This window comes from Borostomias antarcticus (assembly GCF_949987555.1).
Source record: "Borostomias antarcticus genome assembly, chromosome: 11".
NCBI lineage: Eukaryota > Metazoa > Chordata > Actinopteri > Stomiiformes > Stomiidae > Borostomias > Borostomias antarcticus.
In genome coordinates this window covers 6658488-6675987 of record NC_140244.1, presented here as the reverse complement: position 1 = coordinate 6675987, position 17500 = coordinate 6658488, and the positions used below count along the sequence as shown (strand labels likewise).

Below are 17500 nucleotides of genomic sequence, written 5' to 3'. Positions count from 1 at the left end.
AGACAACATCTGGCTAGTGTAGAGTAATGGTATTCTATGTATTTTCCACAAAGTGTTCTGTCATTTCATGTAACGTTAGGCTAAAGCCAATTCATTGCTGTCATATTTTTTTGTAACTGTAGCCTACAGCCTGTGGGCCAATGTCCAATAACCGGAAACATTTTCCTTTTGATCTAGGCCATATATAATAATCATGTTATTTTGACAAAACGAATCCAAAATATGTTATTTTGACATATAGCAATGCATTAGCCTAAATAAAATAAATCAATTTTGGGGGGAATATTCCTCAATTCAATTTTTTGATATAGGACACAATCGCTTTTGTCGGCTACCAGGCTCGAGCAAAGCAATCCGCACACTGGCACCGTAATATTCTGTAGAATTACAGCTCGGCTCCGCAGATCTGGCCGGCGCAGATAAACGCTATCAAACCGCTCCATTCTCCCAGAGTAACAATTAAATAGGCTCCGCTTCGGTTCCACCTACATATATCACGGGCTTATCTTACCGGGGAGAAAGCCACCACGGACGACGGACGGGATCATAGAAAAGTATGCGCTTAAAGAATGTAGGCCTGGGGGCACCCGCCACATAAAATGCATGACACCCATTCTGTAGCCTAATTACCACCCGCGACAAACTTCACACCTGAATAGCAATACAGGCCCCACAATACCATTAACTCTAAAGCTTTCAGAGGAGAAATGTTAATGATTTCTAAAAGACTTAGGCTATAAAATATCATACTTTTGCTAGGCCTATATATTGGTAGTCTATATGTACAGTGATAATAATAGGCACATTGTTGATAATTATATAGCCTAAACAGGCACATTAAATAGGTCCAAAGTAATTGTCATGTTTTCCATCCTATATTTCACTAGCCTCCTTGAGCCCTCTATTTTAGTTTGGCAATACCTTGATAGGCCTATGGGGAAAAACACTTGCTTTATGCGTCATCAATTTAAAAAGGACGTCATGGCAGATAAAACGAGGAGACTCACCCGCGTGGCCTCCGCCTTTCTCCGGAACATTTCCTCCATCTTCTTCGCCAAGTTTTTCACCAGTCTCACGCCATCAATTTCTTCAACCCTAACAGACTTCTCAAATTCCTTGTATTTCTGGGAATGGAAAAAAAAAATAAAGAGCTAAATGTGCGTAGGCTATATATTTGAGCCCATTCTCTTTTGATACCTAGCCTACTGATATCAAACCTCTTAACTCGGAATATAGGATAATTCATTTTCCAGACCTTGGGGGACATACAATTAAACAGATAGGCCTACATTTTCTGCTGCCAGGCACATCATGATCATGATAATTAAAAGCGTATTAATAAAACCATTTAAGCCTCGCTAGTGTGCGTGGGGGACTGTATGCGTGTTTAAAAAAAACATCTGACTCTTTTTGGAAATCAATATCACTTGGATTTGTGCGTGAGTGGTCTGGAGTGATGTTTTGGGTTTTAAACCTGCACTCAATTAGATCTGTGTGGTTTAAGAAACCACGAGGGTTAACTCTACTGTAGGCCTACAGACTGTGAGAGAGGCCCGTGTGGTATCTCCTCACACGCTTTTCCACGAAGAAGAACTGACAGCACTTCTCATATCCCAGCACGCGAACCCTCACAGAGTTCAACAAGCCTTGGCAACGTCTCGGAGACCGTCTGACAAGCAGCAGCCATTCTCCGATGATTGGCTGATAAGACTCATCCTCTTACAGCCAATGATTGATACGCTGTATCTCGCCTCCGTAATTGGCTGACTAGCTGCGTCTCTCTCTCTCTGATTGGCGGGACCGGGTGGGCAGGGAGTTGGGGGCGGGGCTGAGTCTGAGGGCCACGCACGGTTGGAGGGTAATTGAAATGGAGTCGACGCTCGTGAGAATGGTAATAACGTGTCACGCTCGGACGGTTTTGGATAATGAACTACACTTCACATAATGCTGATTCTGCTGGATACACTGCACCTGCATCGGGACAGAACAAAGCCCAACAAAACAAAGCCCCCACCCACCAGCTAACACAACAAAGACAAACAACGCGAGCCTTTAAATCTCTCAACCCTATCCCACATCACAAACATGTTATTAAAAACACACACTTCTCTTTTAAACACACGTCTCTTTTTCTCTCTGTCTCTGTCTCTCTCTCTGTGTCTTACCCCCCGCCCCCCATCCCCCCCTCCTCAGCACACACACAAACACATGCGCACACACACACACACTCGATCAGCACACAGAACACAAATCCCGGTACACGAGGCGACAAATTACCTAGTGAGAGGAAGAGTGTGAGCAGTGGTGGAGCGGAACAGTTCATTTCACGCCCGTCCTCCCACCCCCCTCCCTCTCACCACCCCAGTTATCAGGCGGGGGAGGCTATAAACCCAATCTCCCATCACGCTCTGATCAGGACTATTGATTAAAGTAATGAGTGATCCAGGGCTGAACCGCTAGACTGGACCTGGGAGGAGCCAGCCGGTCGCCGTGGAGACTCATTCACCCCCCCGCCCCCCCCCCACCTCAAGAACTCAGCTAATCCACCATGAAACATCTAATGACCAGTCTTTAATGACCTCCTCCCCCCCCCTTCCCCCCCAGCCAGCAGCCTGGGTTTCTCCGCCTCGCTGGTTCCCCGGGCGGAGAGGCGCTCCTCCGTCACACCTCCGTGAGTGCGGGGGTGCTTACTCCGCAAAATCAAACACGTGCTGAAAAGGTGTTTCTCGGGAATACGGCCGGGTACGTTAGTGAGACGACAGGGGATGGAGGTACGGACAAGCCGGTAACTGTATAAATACACGTGCACACACGCACACACACACGCACACACACACACGCACACACACACACATGTACACACACACGCACACACACGCGCACACACACCCATGCACGCACACACACACGCACACACAAACATGTACACATGCACACACACACACGCACAGACACATGCACACGCGCACCTACACACATGCACACATACTGTACACGCGTGCACATGCGAACACATACACAAAACACACACACACGCACACAACGGCATGCATAGCAGCTGTGGGGTGTTTGGCCGGTGCAGCAGAGTGTGCAGTGTTAGCAGAGTTAATGGGGAGTATTGCACCAGATCAGAGCTAAGCTGAGGGCCTCCTTATCTCTCTCTCTCTCTCTCTCTCTCTCTCTCTCTCTCTCTCTCTTGCTCTCGCTCTCTCCCTCTCTCTCTCTCTCTCTCTCTCTCCCTCTCTCTCCCTCGCTCTCTCTCTCTCTCCCTCTCTCTCTCTCACTCTCTCTCTCTCTCTCTCCCTCTCTCTCTCTCTCCCTCTCTATCTCTCTCTCTCTCTCTCTGTCTCTCTTTCACTCTCTCTCTCTCTCTCTCTCTCTCTCTCTCTCTCCCTCTCTCTCTCCTCCCTCTCTCTCTCTCGCTCTCTCTCCCTCTCTCTCTCCCTCTCTCTCTCTCTCCCCCTCTCTCTCTCTCTCTCACACACACACATACATGCACACAGTGAGAGGCTGATGAATTGTGCTGGATGAGGATATTTATCTGCCCATTCATCATCATTCGTCACTGGTGGGTATACTGTACACTTACAGTGGCAGAACACACCATCTACACACAAACACACAAACACACACACACACACACACACACATACGCACACACACACACACACACACACACATACACCCCAACACACACAAACACACTCACACAAACACACACTCTATACTCTATACACTGTATATATAATACATGTAACACACCCTACAGTGCACGCACGCACACACACACACACACACACACTCACTCACTCACTCACTGTACAGTATATACAATACACCTAACAGGGGGCAGCTGTAGCTCAGGAGGTAGAGCGCGTCATTCAGCAGTTGTTGGCGGTTCGAATCCCGGCTCCTCCTGGTCCCATGTGGAAGTATGCTTGAGCAAGACACACAAACAGGCTAGCACCTGGCATGGCAGCAGCCGCCATTGGTGTGAATGTATGTGATAAGTGCGGCCCATTTACCGTTTACCATTAACACCACCTACAGCACACACACTCACTGTATATATACAGTATAGTAACCTAACACACTACCTAAAGAGCACACACACTCACTGTATATATAATAACCTAACACACCACCTAAACAGAACACACTCACTGTATATATAATAACTTAACACACCACCTATAGCACACACACACACCCACTGTATAGATAATAACCTAACACAACACCTAAACAGCACACACACACTCACTGTATATAAAATAACCTAACACACCACCTACAGCACACACACTCACTGTATATATAATAACCTAACACACCACCTACAGCACACACACTCACTGTATATATAATAACCTAACACACCACCTATAGCACACACACACTCACTGTATATATAATAACCTAACACACCACCTACAGCACACACACTCACTGTATATATAATAACTTAACACACCACCTATAGCACACACACTCACTGTATATATAATAACCTAACACACCACCTATAGCACACACACACTCACTGTATATATAATAACCTAACACACCACCTACAGCACACACACTCACTGTATATATAATAACTTAACACACCACCTATAGCACACACACTCACTGTATATATAATAACTTAACACACCACCTATAGCACACACACACACCCACTGTATAGATAATAACCTAACACACCACCTAAACAGCGCGCGCGCACACACACACGCACACACACGCACACACACACACACACACACACACACTGTACTGCATACCACCTACAGCACACATGCCCTCACTGTATACTGTATATGTAAACCTACTGTAGCACACCAGCTTCTCTTCTGCTCAGATTATCCCTGATTTCCAGTACAATTCATTTCAATACAGGCCATTCAAATCGGTCTAGGCAACAAATATTTTTTCAGTAAATTTCAATCTCAAATTCAATTCAATTTCAATTTCAAATTCAGTTTTCAATCGACGAGCAGCACGTTGACAGAGCAGAAGGGAACAGTGTGGCTCTACTAGCACTGCAGTCAGTGAGCACTGCTGGTACTGAGGAGAGAGCCGGCACCAGCCCACATACAGGCGCATAGTCCTGCAGCATGAGTACACTTACACCACATACAGCTAATATCCACCAGGTAAGATGCACCGGCCCCACAGATGGTACTGATGAACGTTAATAGGGATCCTACAGCGTCACCTTGGTAAACCCACTTCTGCCACCATGTGGTCAACTTATTCTGGACATCAAAAATCTCCTCTAAACCTCTTTTTTCTCTCTTTCTCTCATCCCCCCCCCCCCTCTCTCTCTCTCTCTATCACCCTGTGTCCCCCCCCCCATAACATACACACACACACTCTTATTCAATTTGTCTCCTTGTCGTGTTCGTTTCCCCAGGCTGAAGCTCTTGACTCCAGAGAGTTAACTGAGATGAGATGAGAGCGGAAACAGTGCTGGGGTTAATGGGCTGTGTCACACACACACACACACACACACACACACACACACACACACACACACACACACACACACACACAGTACACACACACACAAACACACACACACACACACACACACAGACACACACACACATGCAAACACACACACACATACAGTACATACACACACACATACTGTACAGTACACACACACACACACTTTACAGTACACACACAAACACACATACACACACACACTCTCATACACATATTCACTCACAGACACACACAAAAACACACACACAAACACACAGACACACATGCAAACACACACACACATACAGTACATACACACACATACTGTACAGTACACACACACACACACTGTACAGTACACACACAAACACACACACAAACACACATACACACACAAACACACATACACACGCAAACACACGCGTGTGCACACACACACACACACACACAGCTGAGCATCTGATCCACACACCTGAGTCTTTGACACAACGCATAAGTATTCAGCTGAGACACAAAAGTTCCAGCAACCATTGTGTGTGTGTGTGTGTGTGTGTGTGAGAGAGAGAGAGAGAGAGAGAGAGAGAGAGAGAGAGAGAGAGAGAGAGAGAGAGACTGATGGTATGAGACAGTGAGTGTGGAAAGGTGTGTGAGGAGGAATGAGGAGAGAAAGGTAACCCATCTGGAGCAGCTCTGTGTGTGTGTGTGTGTGTGTGTGTGTGTGTGTGTGTGTGTGTGTGTGTGTGTGTGTGTGTGTGTGTGTGTGTGTGTGTGTGTGTGTGTGTGTGTGTGTGTGTGGGTGTGTGTGTGTGTGACAGGGATACCTTCTGTAGAAGCTGGGAGCCAGAGTACTTTGCAGAGATGGATTTAATCTCGCCACCAAAAGCTGATGCCCAGAGCTTGACCCTGGAACATAGAAACACAGCTATTGGAACAATAAGACACATCTAACAGTATTGGAACAAAAACACATCTGACAGCGCTTCAACAAAGGGCATCAGTATTAGAGATAAGAGAGATTCCACTCATTTGTCTGCCTGTTGAAATCATTCAGGGTTCTTATGTCAAAGACTTCAACATCATTATGAACCCAAAAGATGTCTGATCATAAAACCATATTTTCATGCTAAAAATGCAATATCAGTTTGTTCAATTTCTGACCTAGCCAACACTTGAATATATTCATTTAAAATACTATAATTATGGGCTATGTGGTGCCTGTAACGGCTGTAAAGATTTGCAACAAGTTTTACACTATTTCTTTCTTTTTTTCTTCTTCTCCAAAATCTACTGTAGCATCTCGTTACAGAGAAATGCAGGCTACGATGTTGAGCAAACAGCATTTTGATGCTTTGCAATATCGAGTGCCATAAATCCACAAAACCAAAATATAAAATCAGTCATATTGTTGTTTTTATAAAGTATGCTAACCATTGGTTTCTTAGCTACACAAGATGTACTGTAGGCTACCGTAATATTCATCATTGAATAGTTTTAACGAAAATATATAATATAGCTATCTGGTAACACCATGTGCATAATATAGGTTCTGGGTTTTATACTAAGATAGTTTTTCCGCTTTCATAAACTTTAGGAGGTCGAAGGCTTATCCGGCTAAAATATTGTTGATCCAAGATCCAGATAGGATCTATTACATTTGAAATTAGCAGATCGCATTGTATAGCCTAGGTGTTGAGTAGTCATTTTTCAAACTTCATCTACGATTTCCCCCCTCAATTTGACCCCTTTAAATGTGGTTTCCGACCTAATTTAAATGCAGCAGCCTACTGATGTAACAGCAGATACGAATCCCTAAATAATAAACAATATGATCATAGTCTATTTTGTAGGCTATTTTTTTCCACATTATTTTTTAATCGCATATCACGTCCCACTCACACGGACAGAGGGATCCCTTGTCGCGAGCCCGCCGCGTCCAGCACGGTGGCGCCCAGCATCAGCCAGAACAGCAGGAAGCTGGCGCAGCACACGTGCGCAAATAGGATCCTCCAGCTCCACAGCATCTTCGGGAGGTCTGTCTCGAGACGGAGCGGATCCCGGTCCAAAAAAAAACACTCGCCAATCGCGCGAGCTTCCCTCTGAAGTCCCCCCAAAACGCTCTCCGCGCAATAGCAGCCGTTTACTGCCAGAACATACTCGCGCTGTCTCCCCTCCCCCGGTCCCCCCGTCCAAGGGGTCAGTTGTCACTGCGACCTGCGCGCTGGAAGCGAGGGACGACCTGTGAACATCGGCACTGGTCCCCACGTCACCAGAGGGCAGAGAGAGAGTGGGGGGGGGGGGGGGGGGGGGGGGGGGGGAGTGAGGGGGAAGGAGAGAGAGGATGATGGAGAGAGAGATAGAGGGAGCTCACCACTTCAAGTCTCCATGTCAGATAGTAGGCTTGCCTGTAATGCAGGTACTGTTTTTAATTTCATTTCACACGATAGACAGAAAGATTGTTTCACAAATAATTTCCTAATTTAATCTTATAGCCGAACCTTCAGTCCCACACCTCGAAACAGAGTCTCGGCTATAATCAGAGCGTGGAGGGACAACGTCGCCTGCAGGGAGAAACACCAGTGTGCGGATTGAAATTACACGTGTGGTACGTGTTTTATCTAATCTCCTAAAAATGAGCAAAAGGGCAAGGCGGAAGATATGAAACTTTCACTCGAGCGCGTGCCCATGCACCCGCATGATTACGAGTTTACTCGTGGCAGCGCGCGGGACGGATGGCTGACCGCGCGCTCGAGCCCAGAAAGACACCACTGGTGATGTGTAGTAGCCTATACAATTATCGTTTGCTTTGCAAATCTCGGCAAAAGCGGCATTCTTCTCCGAGAGTGAGCCCACTACTCCTTCATTATTTTCGCAGCAGACTTCCAGATGACTGAAAATAGCATTGACCTGCTTCTAGCTGTGGATGCTGCCGCACCGCCCGCTCTGCGCCGGGCGGATTCAACACCAGAATAAGCATCCGGATGAGACGCTATCCCACGAGACTGGACCGAGACTGCAGGAAGACGATGGAAGACCACCACTAAAACACGTTCGTTCTTTCAGCCAGTGTTAAACCACGCACACCCGTTTTCACAATGTCCAATTGCAGGCTATTAAGTGCTAGAAGTTTGTCTTTCGCTATGTTTTTTGATTTAAGACAGACCTCTCCTCTCCGAACTCTCCCCGTCCTCCTCGGTCCGTTTCTCCCCCTTTACTAAACGCTGATTAGCCCGTGATAATGATGTCAGGGCGGCCAACGGGCTGATGGATCTCCCCGCCACACGCGCGGCGTTTGGGCGCGAAGCCATTATTAGCTTAGTAATTACATCGTATATCAAAGGCGCGAGGAGCCTCTTCTAAGCTGGAACGTGCCGATAAGGCGCGCGGTGATGGACAGTATCAACCATTACCGCGGTCCCGCCACGCGCTGTCCGCTCGTTCCGGGCCCCAATCGCATTTGGCGCGTGGAGGATACTTTAATTAACTATTGACTGCAAATAAAAGCTGGGCTTAGACTTAACTACGAATCTTGATTCCTACACATTTAGTGTAAGATATATAGTGTAAGAGATATCGTCTATCTCCAAGAGGCTTGTATTGGCAACGGCAGAACACATGTCTAGACCGTTGAACTTTTTAGACAGTAGTGTAGAAGTGATTTAATTTACACCTTTTGACCTTTCAAGTAGGCCTACAGTGCCCACGGGTCTACAGGAATTGTCTTTAGTCATTAAGATGGAGCTACGTTTGAAAACCTTGCAGTTGGGCCCTCTCCATGGTGCTGGCCACGGTCCTGTCTACCTCGGTCCTCTGTCGCAGTCGGCAGGAGCTGTCCAGGGTGCTGATTTGAGAGATTTTGTCTGCGAAAAAGGAATGCTTTGTGCAGCTGGTTGCACGTTTTTCCAAGACATTTTTCTCTGCACCCACAACAGATTATATGCCCACCACACAATAATGTTCACACAGAGCCCTGATTTGGCACTTTGAAAAAGTAGACAAGTCTAGGTATTGGATGCCTCTTCATTTTAATCAGAGGAAGATTCATCCTGGCGCCACTTAAAGCCAGGACCCAAACAGAAGTAATCTCTGTCTTGACTTAATGAAACATAATCCTCTTAGAAGGTCACATAAAGGTCACATGGCCGATGTCTGCTCTCTGGTTACTAACACCCAGAGCTTACACAGATCAACCGGCAGCTGCTTTATAGACTACCTGAAATATCTGGTTTCTCAAGGCCTTTCTCTGATCTCTCCTTTAGCCAGCAAACACATACAGTAACCCCACCCCCCAAACACACACACATACTGTACACACGCATGCAAAAACACACACACACACACACACACACACACACACACACACACACACACACACACACACACACACACACACACAGACATTCTACTTTGAAATTACAGTCCCATAGTCCCCCAGTGACGGAACGAGCATTCGTCTCCAGTTTTATCTCTCAGAGCTGCCTAGGGAAACAGAAAGGGGGCTTAGATAAGCAGCTTTGCCCCCAGAGCTCAGGTGATGATCAATGAGGGGGCGTCTGTGGCTCAGGAGGTAGAGCGGGGTCGTCCGATGATCGTAGGGTCGGCGCTGCGACTCCCGGCTCCTCCTGTCCACACGTTGAAGTGCCTTGGGCAAAGACACTGAACCCCGAATTGCTCCCAATGAGCAGGCTAGCACCTTGCATGGCAGCTGCCGCCATTGGTATGTGAACGAGTGAATGGGGCCTTCTTTGTAAATCGTTTTGGATAAAACCGAACCGTTGTCATGAAGGCAAACACCAAGTACAAGGGAAGGGAGTGGGACTCGATCCGAATTAGAAATCTTGTTTGGGGAGAAATAGAAAGCCAAGTCTTGCATTCAAATTAGTCATTTTCCATTCATTCAAATGAGTCAAAGATGATCATATCCCTACAGTCATTAAATGGTGATTATGAATCTAGATCTTCTGAAATGATTACTGTAATGAACCGACAGCTGTGCACTATTTAAATATTGCACTAGGTAAATATTACTACACTGTCTTTAAAGGCGCACTGTCATTTTTTTATACTGACGACTGCCTCAACAAAACACCTGAACAGTGTCTAAAAGGCATTATGTGACAGCGTCAGCATGGTGTCTGCTTCAGGGAGACTGGACATCAGCAGGGAGAGAGAGAGAGAGAGAGAGGGAGGGAGAGAGAGAGAGAGAGAGAGAGAGGGAGAGAGAGAGAGAGAGAGAGAGAGAGAGAGAGAGAGATTACTATCCTGTAATTCTGTTGACCATTTCCCTGAGACACACCTACAGTATTTAGATGTAAGTGGGGCTAAAAGTCCCGGTCATCCTGTAACCTGACTTGCACGTACTGAACATATGAGGTCACTTAGGAATCGTAGTACTCCTCAGCCGTCCGGGGTGAGGTGGGGGTAGGGGATTGAGGCTGGGGGGGGGGGGGGGGGGGGGGGGGGGGTCGGGGGTCAAGGATCATCACCTGCATTAGAAATTACTTTTTGTATAGTGTGGATCTGAAGGACTTACGACCAGACTAAGGTCACCTAAGCTCAGCCATACGTTATCCCCTAGAGAGCAGCTGTGTGGCTCTGGGACCGATATTCTCTTTCCCAGTGTGTGTGTGTGTGTGTGTGTGTGTCTGTGTGTCCTGACCCCATCACTCATGTATCCCCCTGCCTCAACCTCCATACTCAACGCCTCAGCTGACCTCACGGCTCCTGACGGCGAGGAGATTCTACCCCGTGCCGGATTTATGGCACTAGCCGTTGTCATGGCGCTGTTCACGGGGCCCGCCATTGTCCTGAACGCCACGGTGATCATCGTGTCGCTTGTCAACAAAGGGCTGCGGCGTCCGCTCAACTACGCGCTGGTGAACATGGCGGCGGCCCACCCGGGCTCGGCGCTGATCGGAGGCGTGCTCTCTGTGGTCAACAACGCCGCGGGGCGCTTGTCCACGGGCAGGACGGGCTGCGTGGTCGAGGGCTTCACCGTCTCCCTGGCTGGTGAGGGAAATAAACTTTTACTGTCGTTACTGAAACTTTAACTTTAAAGTCGCACAGAAATGAAAAAAGCATTCTGTCCCATTTCTGTTCACATAATTGGTCATAGTGTTCACCTATTCAACGATGTACAGTATGTAATTTTTTTTTTTTTACAAAATTCTACTTTTGTTGTAATCTTATATCAAAGTATATAATTTCTTACTTCCTGGAAAGCGGTAAGTCACGTGCAATTACGACAACAGGTACCTTAGATTTTAGGCCAATAATCTCACGACATCCACCCGTCAATCAACGCTATACTTCTATCGAATCTGTCTAAAGTTCTTAAAACCCGTCCACTGGTCAATGTTCCAATCAAATTCCTCTAAACATATGTCCCACCCTCATAGCTTTAGTCAAACTACGGAAGTTAGATGATCTCGAACGTCCGTTTATGTGCGACTTTAAGAGATAATCCAGCTATATTTTTGTGTTTGATTCATATGCTCGGACAACAGTTTCCCATTGTACATAGACTATAGTGCTATAAACTTTAGTATACTATCAAGGAAGGTAACTAATCTGATTTTTTTTTTTAAATGGGTGATCTAATTATTTAATTTACTTGATTTGCAGTAAGCCTATTGTATGTTTCTGCGTTCATGTAGTTCTCCTTTTCTCTGATTAGGAATGTTAGAAAATACTCTTGGGTTATTACATTGCCATTGCCCGTAAAAAAAGATACCCATTGTCTCAATGGGCTTTTACCTGGTTAAATAAAGGCTATAAATAAATGAATAAATATTTATGGCTCAATGGGTTGGGGTGCTTACCGTGTAAAGGCTAGTCCTTACCGCAGCGACGTGGGTTCGAATCCGGCCCACGCCCTTTGCTGCATGTCTTCCCCTCTCTCTCTCTCTCTCTCTCTCTCCCACCTTTCCTGTCTGTCCTTCCACTGTTCTATCTCTAATAAAGCAGAAATGCCATGATAAAATAATAAAAAAGAAGCTGTTATTCCTGAGGAGAAATTAATATAACTGTTATGTAAAGAAGACAGTATCGACCTGGTATCGTCGCCTCACAGCAAGAAGGTCTCCTGGCCTTTCTGTGCAGAGTTTGCATGTTCTCTCCGTGTTCACAAGGGGTTCCTTCCAAAAGAACACAATATGAGAAACATGCAGGAGAACAGATGCTCTTCAGTCCGGTCCCTGACCAGGACCTGGACTGAGCGCTTTGACCTGGTCCCCAGACGCCACTGATGACCCTGCCCACTGCTCCTGGCTGCCCCTGGAGGAGGACGGCTGGGATGGGAGAAATGCAGGGGACAATTTCCACCGGCGACTCCTGAAGTTGCATGTGCTCTGTGTGTGTCTCTGTGTGTAATGTGTGTGTCACTGTGTGTAATGTGTGTGTCACTGTGTGTAATGTGTGTCACTGTGTGTAATGTGTGTGTCACTGTGTGTAATGTGTGTGTCACTGTGTGTAATGTGTGTGTCACTGTGTGTAATGTGTGTGTCTCTGTGTGTAATGTGTGTGTCACTGTGTGTAATGTGTGTGTCACTGTGTGTAATGTGTGTGTCACTGTGTGTAATGTGTGTGTCACTGTGTGTAATATGTGTGTCTCTGTGTGTAATGTGTGTGTCACTGTGTGTAATGTGTGTGTCACTGTGTGTAATGTGTGTGTCACTGTGTGTAATGTGTGTGTCACCATGTGGCTGATTAAAGACCCCTCCCCCTCAGGTCCTGTAATAAAAATACAAATAAACATCTTTAGGCAGAATTACATTAGTCTCACAAGGCCATCCACTCAATCGAAATCTCCCACACCATTTCTGAACACTAAGGCCACATCCACACGAACACGGATATTTCTAAAAACGCATTTTCAGCCGCTCCGGTTTTTAAATAAAATAAAAAACATCGTCCACACCAATAGATTTTTGGAAAATACCACCATCCAGGGAAGAAAAGGAAAGGAAAAGGACGGAGTTAAAAAGGCTTTAAGGTTTGATTCAGCCGGGCCTGGTCCAGCACAGTCCTAATTTGGACCTGGCAACATTACAGAGAGTTGGAATAAAAACTATTTGCGCCGTATATTTATTTGCCTCCTCTCAGCGGTGTGGTGGTGGAGTAAAGCTAGGTTGATTTCTAATGCATTAATCAAGCCTAGCAACATGGACCTAATATAAAGAGTCCTGTATATAGCCGCCATTGTTCTGCTCAGACTGTTCCTGGCGCAATAGAGAACAGCGCGCAAAGGAGACCCGAAAACTCAGTTTTACCCCTCCCCACAAGTTTTTACAGATCGCCTTTACAGAACTTCGCGTCCTCAAAAAGATCCGTTTTCAGTGACCAAAAACTCAGTGTACGTGTGGACGGGAGGCCAAAACGCAGAGAAAAAAGTATGTTTTCATAAATATCTGTGTGCGTGTGGATGGGGCCTAAGTGAAAAAGTTAGTATAAAGGCAATAAACAACTAGTCCTGTCTTGTCCCGGAACCCTGTCCAATGTTGTCTCAATGTTATGCACTACGTCCGAAAGCAAAGTCCTAGTATGTTGAAAAACTACAATGGCAATAAACTGATTCTGATTCTGAAAAAAAAACCTCCATCATGACAAACATAACAGCCCCAACACAGCCTCTTCACAAACACACAACAATGCTGGTTGGCATGGGTTCAAATCCCATCGTTTTTCACATTTCCCACAGTCCTCTCCCAATATGTCTTGACTCTCATCCCAGATAGCAAGCGGATGTGTAATGATTCTGGGCCATATATGGGCCGGAACTAAGCCACAAGGGCCAGATCTGGCCTGTATATGGCCCAGATCCGCTTGCTATCTGGGATGCCACTCGAGTAACAAGGTGTGCGTGACCAGGTGCTGTGTGCTGACCTGCAGGTATCACGACCCTCCACACCGTGGCGCTGACCGCTGCCGAGAGGATGTTCGTGGTGTCCAGGCCTCTGGGAAGATTCACCTTCCAGGCCCAAGCACGCGTCCTGGGGCGTGGCCCTGTCCTGGTTGTGGTCGCTGGTGTGGAACGCCCCGCCCCTGTTCAGGTGGGGTCGGTACGAACCGGAGGGGCGTGGGGACTTCGTGCGCGCCCGACTGGCGCGGCCGCGAGCCCGGGAACGTCTCCTACGTCCTGTGTTACTTGGCCCTCTGCTTTGCCGTCCCCTTCGCCGTCATGGTGGGCTCCTGCGCTACGCTCCTGTGGACGCTACGGCAGGTGAGGCCTCCTCCGCCACGCGTCAGGTGCTCAGCCAAGTAGGGAGACGCCCAGAGGAATACCACCTGTGTGGTCTGAGGCATTCTTGTTTGTTTGACCCGTGCATGCGTGTGTGCGTGCGTGCGTGTGTGTGTGGTGCCTGTCTGGCAGGCTGGACCTCAGAATAGAGTAGAAGTGAATCTGAGAGTTCTCTGTGTGTGTGTACAGTACTGTGCTGGTGTGTGTGTGTGTGTGTGCGTGTGTGTGTCTACACAGTACTGTGCTGGTGTATGTATGTGCGTGTGTGTGTGTGTGTGTGTACAGTACTGTGCTGGTGTGTGTGTGTGTGTGTGTGTGTGTACAGTACTGTGCTGGTGTGTGTATGTGCGTGTGTGTGCGTGTGTGTGTGCATGTGTGTGTGTGCATGTGTGTGTGTACAGTACTGTGCTGGTGTCTGTATGTGCGTGTGTGTGTGTGTGCGTGTGTGCATGTGTGTGTGTGCATGTGTGTGTGTATGTGTGCAGTACTGCTCTTCTCTGGTTGTCCTCCAGGTGTCAGGGCGGGGCCGTATCAGCGGAGGTGTCGCAGCCAGGGCTGAGGTCAGCAGGGCCCGCATGGTGGTGTGCTGATGGTCCAGGCCTTCCTGGTCAGCTGGCTGCCCTATGCCAGCCTGGCTCTCCTGACCGTCCTCAGCCCGGGCGTGGCCATCGGCCCCCTGCTGGACACCGTACCTGTCTACCTGGCCAAGAGCAGCACCGCCTACAACCCAATCATCTACATCCTCCTCAACGAGCAGGTGTGAAATCAACACTGAATCTCTCAAAGAGAAATTATAACTAACTTAACATTATAGACTAATACGCGAGGAATAAAATAAATAAAAGATACTGTGTGAAATAGAGAAGAGTTTATAAAGGCCTGAAACTAGATACACAAGTAATTGTGGAAGCGTTTCAGGATGATGAAGATTTTTAGAACGCCATCGCCCTCTTGTGGTGAACAATGGTGGTGCCCGTCTGTATGATCCTCTTACTGTAGGCTACAGTATGTGGATGAACCTTAGTGAGGAGGGTTGCCTTGGTTTTGTTAACGATGTTGTATCCTCCTCTCCAGTTCAGGAGAGGAGGATACAGAGGTCCACAGAGGATGAGGGGTCAGAGGATGAGGGGTCAGAGAGCCAGACGCTGGAGGCCTCGCTGGGGCCTGTCAACAACAAAGTCTCAACCTTAGGAATATCTACATAGAGCAGCCATTGTTGGTACCACTGCTGTGGATGTTTACCTTCACCTCTTTGCATTTGTCAACTCATCCTGAATACAGCAAATATTTTGTAGTTTGTGTGGAAACTGGTTAGAATGTGATTTTTTCTATAGACAATAACAGAGTTTACCTGTTTTATATTTGTGAAATGTATTGTGGCTAAACAGTAAATATGAAACATCCTGACGGATACAAACCAAAATTTGTCCAATAAAATGCTTGAGGAACTGAATTTCAGTTTAAGTTTATTCAGTAATAATTGTTAGAAAATAAAATATCAGTATCGATTCAAATAAATTCAAGGCCAAAATAAAATGGAAAAATACAAAAAATGTATTCATACAAAACCTAGAGGGTTATATATAATAAAGCATTTGCTACTAAGAGAAATCATGTTTACTGAATAAAAACATTACAGAGCAATATCAAGACTTTCAAGTAGAGAACATTATCATGGTTCTTTCCATACGTTTGTACATATTTTACATATCTTTTATCTTAATACATCTTTAAGAACATTAATAGTAGTAATCGCAATCATAATAATTATAGCAGTATGATGGAAAGTAAATCAACATGTTCAGGTTAGCAGGCGTTTCTAAATTAACAGGGGTTTCTCTGGGAACTGCTTCTTTACCATTGGATTCATCTTTTCATACAGTACCTGCAAACAGAGGAACAGTGCACCTTGAAAAAGTTCCCTTTATTTTTTTCTTTTCCTATTCTTTCAGTCCCAGCATTGTAAGGTGAGGTGTAAATGACAAATATAGAGTTCACTAAACCATACACACAGTCACAAAAAAGTACAAAATTGTCTCACCTTAATACACAAAAATCTGTATAGAAAAATGAGAAACAAAAGCACTATACAGTTACCTGTGCAAAGACAAACAGCTATGTGCTAATATTTAAATACCATTGGTATAGAATGAACCTAATAACTTGATCTTTTCTTTTTCTCAGGAATCCCTGACGAGGTAAAAGCCAGTTGGTTTTTATCTTTAGTTTAACACAACTCTTTAAAAGTGTTTTACAAAACAATGCATATCTTCAGTTTTATCAGTAATTGCTACGAATAGAACAATGTGCCTGGAATACACATTGGTCCTTTTCACATGATAGTTTATCAACAAAAAGAACCAGAACACATTGTTCACTCACAAACAAGTCAAAGAGCCCTTTCAATGTGCACACAAAGAGGAAAACCTACATCTTCACCACAGTATTCGGCTGACCTTGAGCACAATACGCACTCATGAACTACAAATCAAACACTCATAAACTACAGATCCCATAGGCCCTGTAACCTACCCATCCCCAGGCTGTGCCTGAAGAGTCGACACCACCACCAGTATTTTATATGTAGTGATTTAATATTGTGGTACATTTATGTCAGGGTTAGGGTTAGTTCTGGTGATGTGGCTTGTCATATTTTCCTACGATTAATACAGTACTACTGTGCGCCAAGTACCCCCTAAGTACAGTACTACGATCAGCTTACCCTCCTTAAATGCTAAAGTACCCCACCAGAGACACAAATCCAAA

The 17500-nt window shown here is 46.0% G+C and overlaps 2 protein-coding genes across 2 annotated transcripts in view; one reads left to right on the top strand and one right to left on the bottom strand.

Annotated features, from left to right (window-relative positions):
* Nucleotides 1-7520, bottom strand: part of cacna2d3 (calcium channel, voltage dependent, alpha2/delta subunit 3) — a gene marked incomplete at both ends in the record, with an annotated part of 55376 nt that extends 47856 nt beyond the window's left edge. The window contains 3 exons of the mRNA XM_084445333.1: nt 1008-1124; nt 6321-6402; nt 7396-7520. Coding sequence (XP_084301459.1) covers nt 1008-1124; nt 6321-6402; nt 7396-7520 — 324 coding nt within the window. The remainder of the gene's footprint in view (nt 1-1007; nt 1125-6320; nt 6403-7395) is intronic.
* Nucleotides 7521-11273: 3753 nt separating this feature from the next.
* Nucleotides 11274-15939, top strand: LOC311315168 (parapinopsin-like; the record flags this gene model as incomplete). Its single annotated transcript, XM_084445769.1, is given in 7 exon segments — nt 11274-11505; nt 14386-14474; nt 14476-14568; nt 14570-14716; nt 15247-15315; nt 15318-15491; nt 15814-15939. Coding segments are annotated over 7 exon segments (930 nt in total).
* Between the last annotated feature and the right edge of the window lie 1561 nt (nt 15940-17500).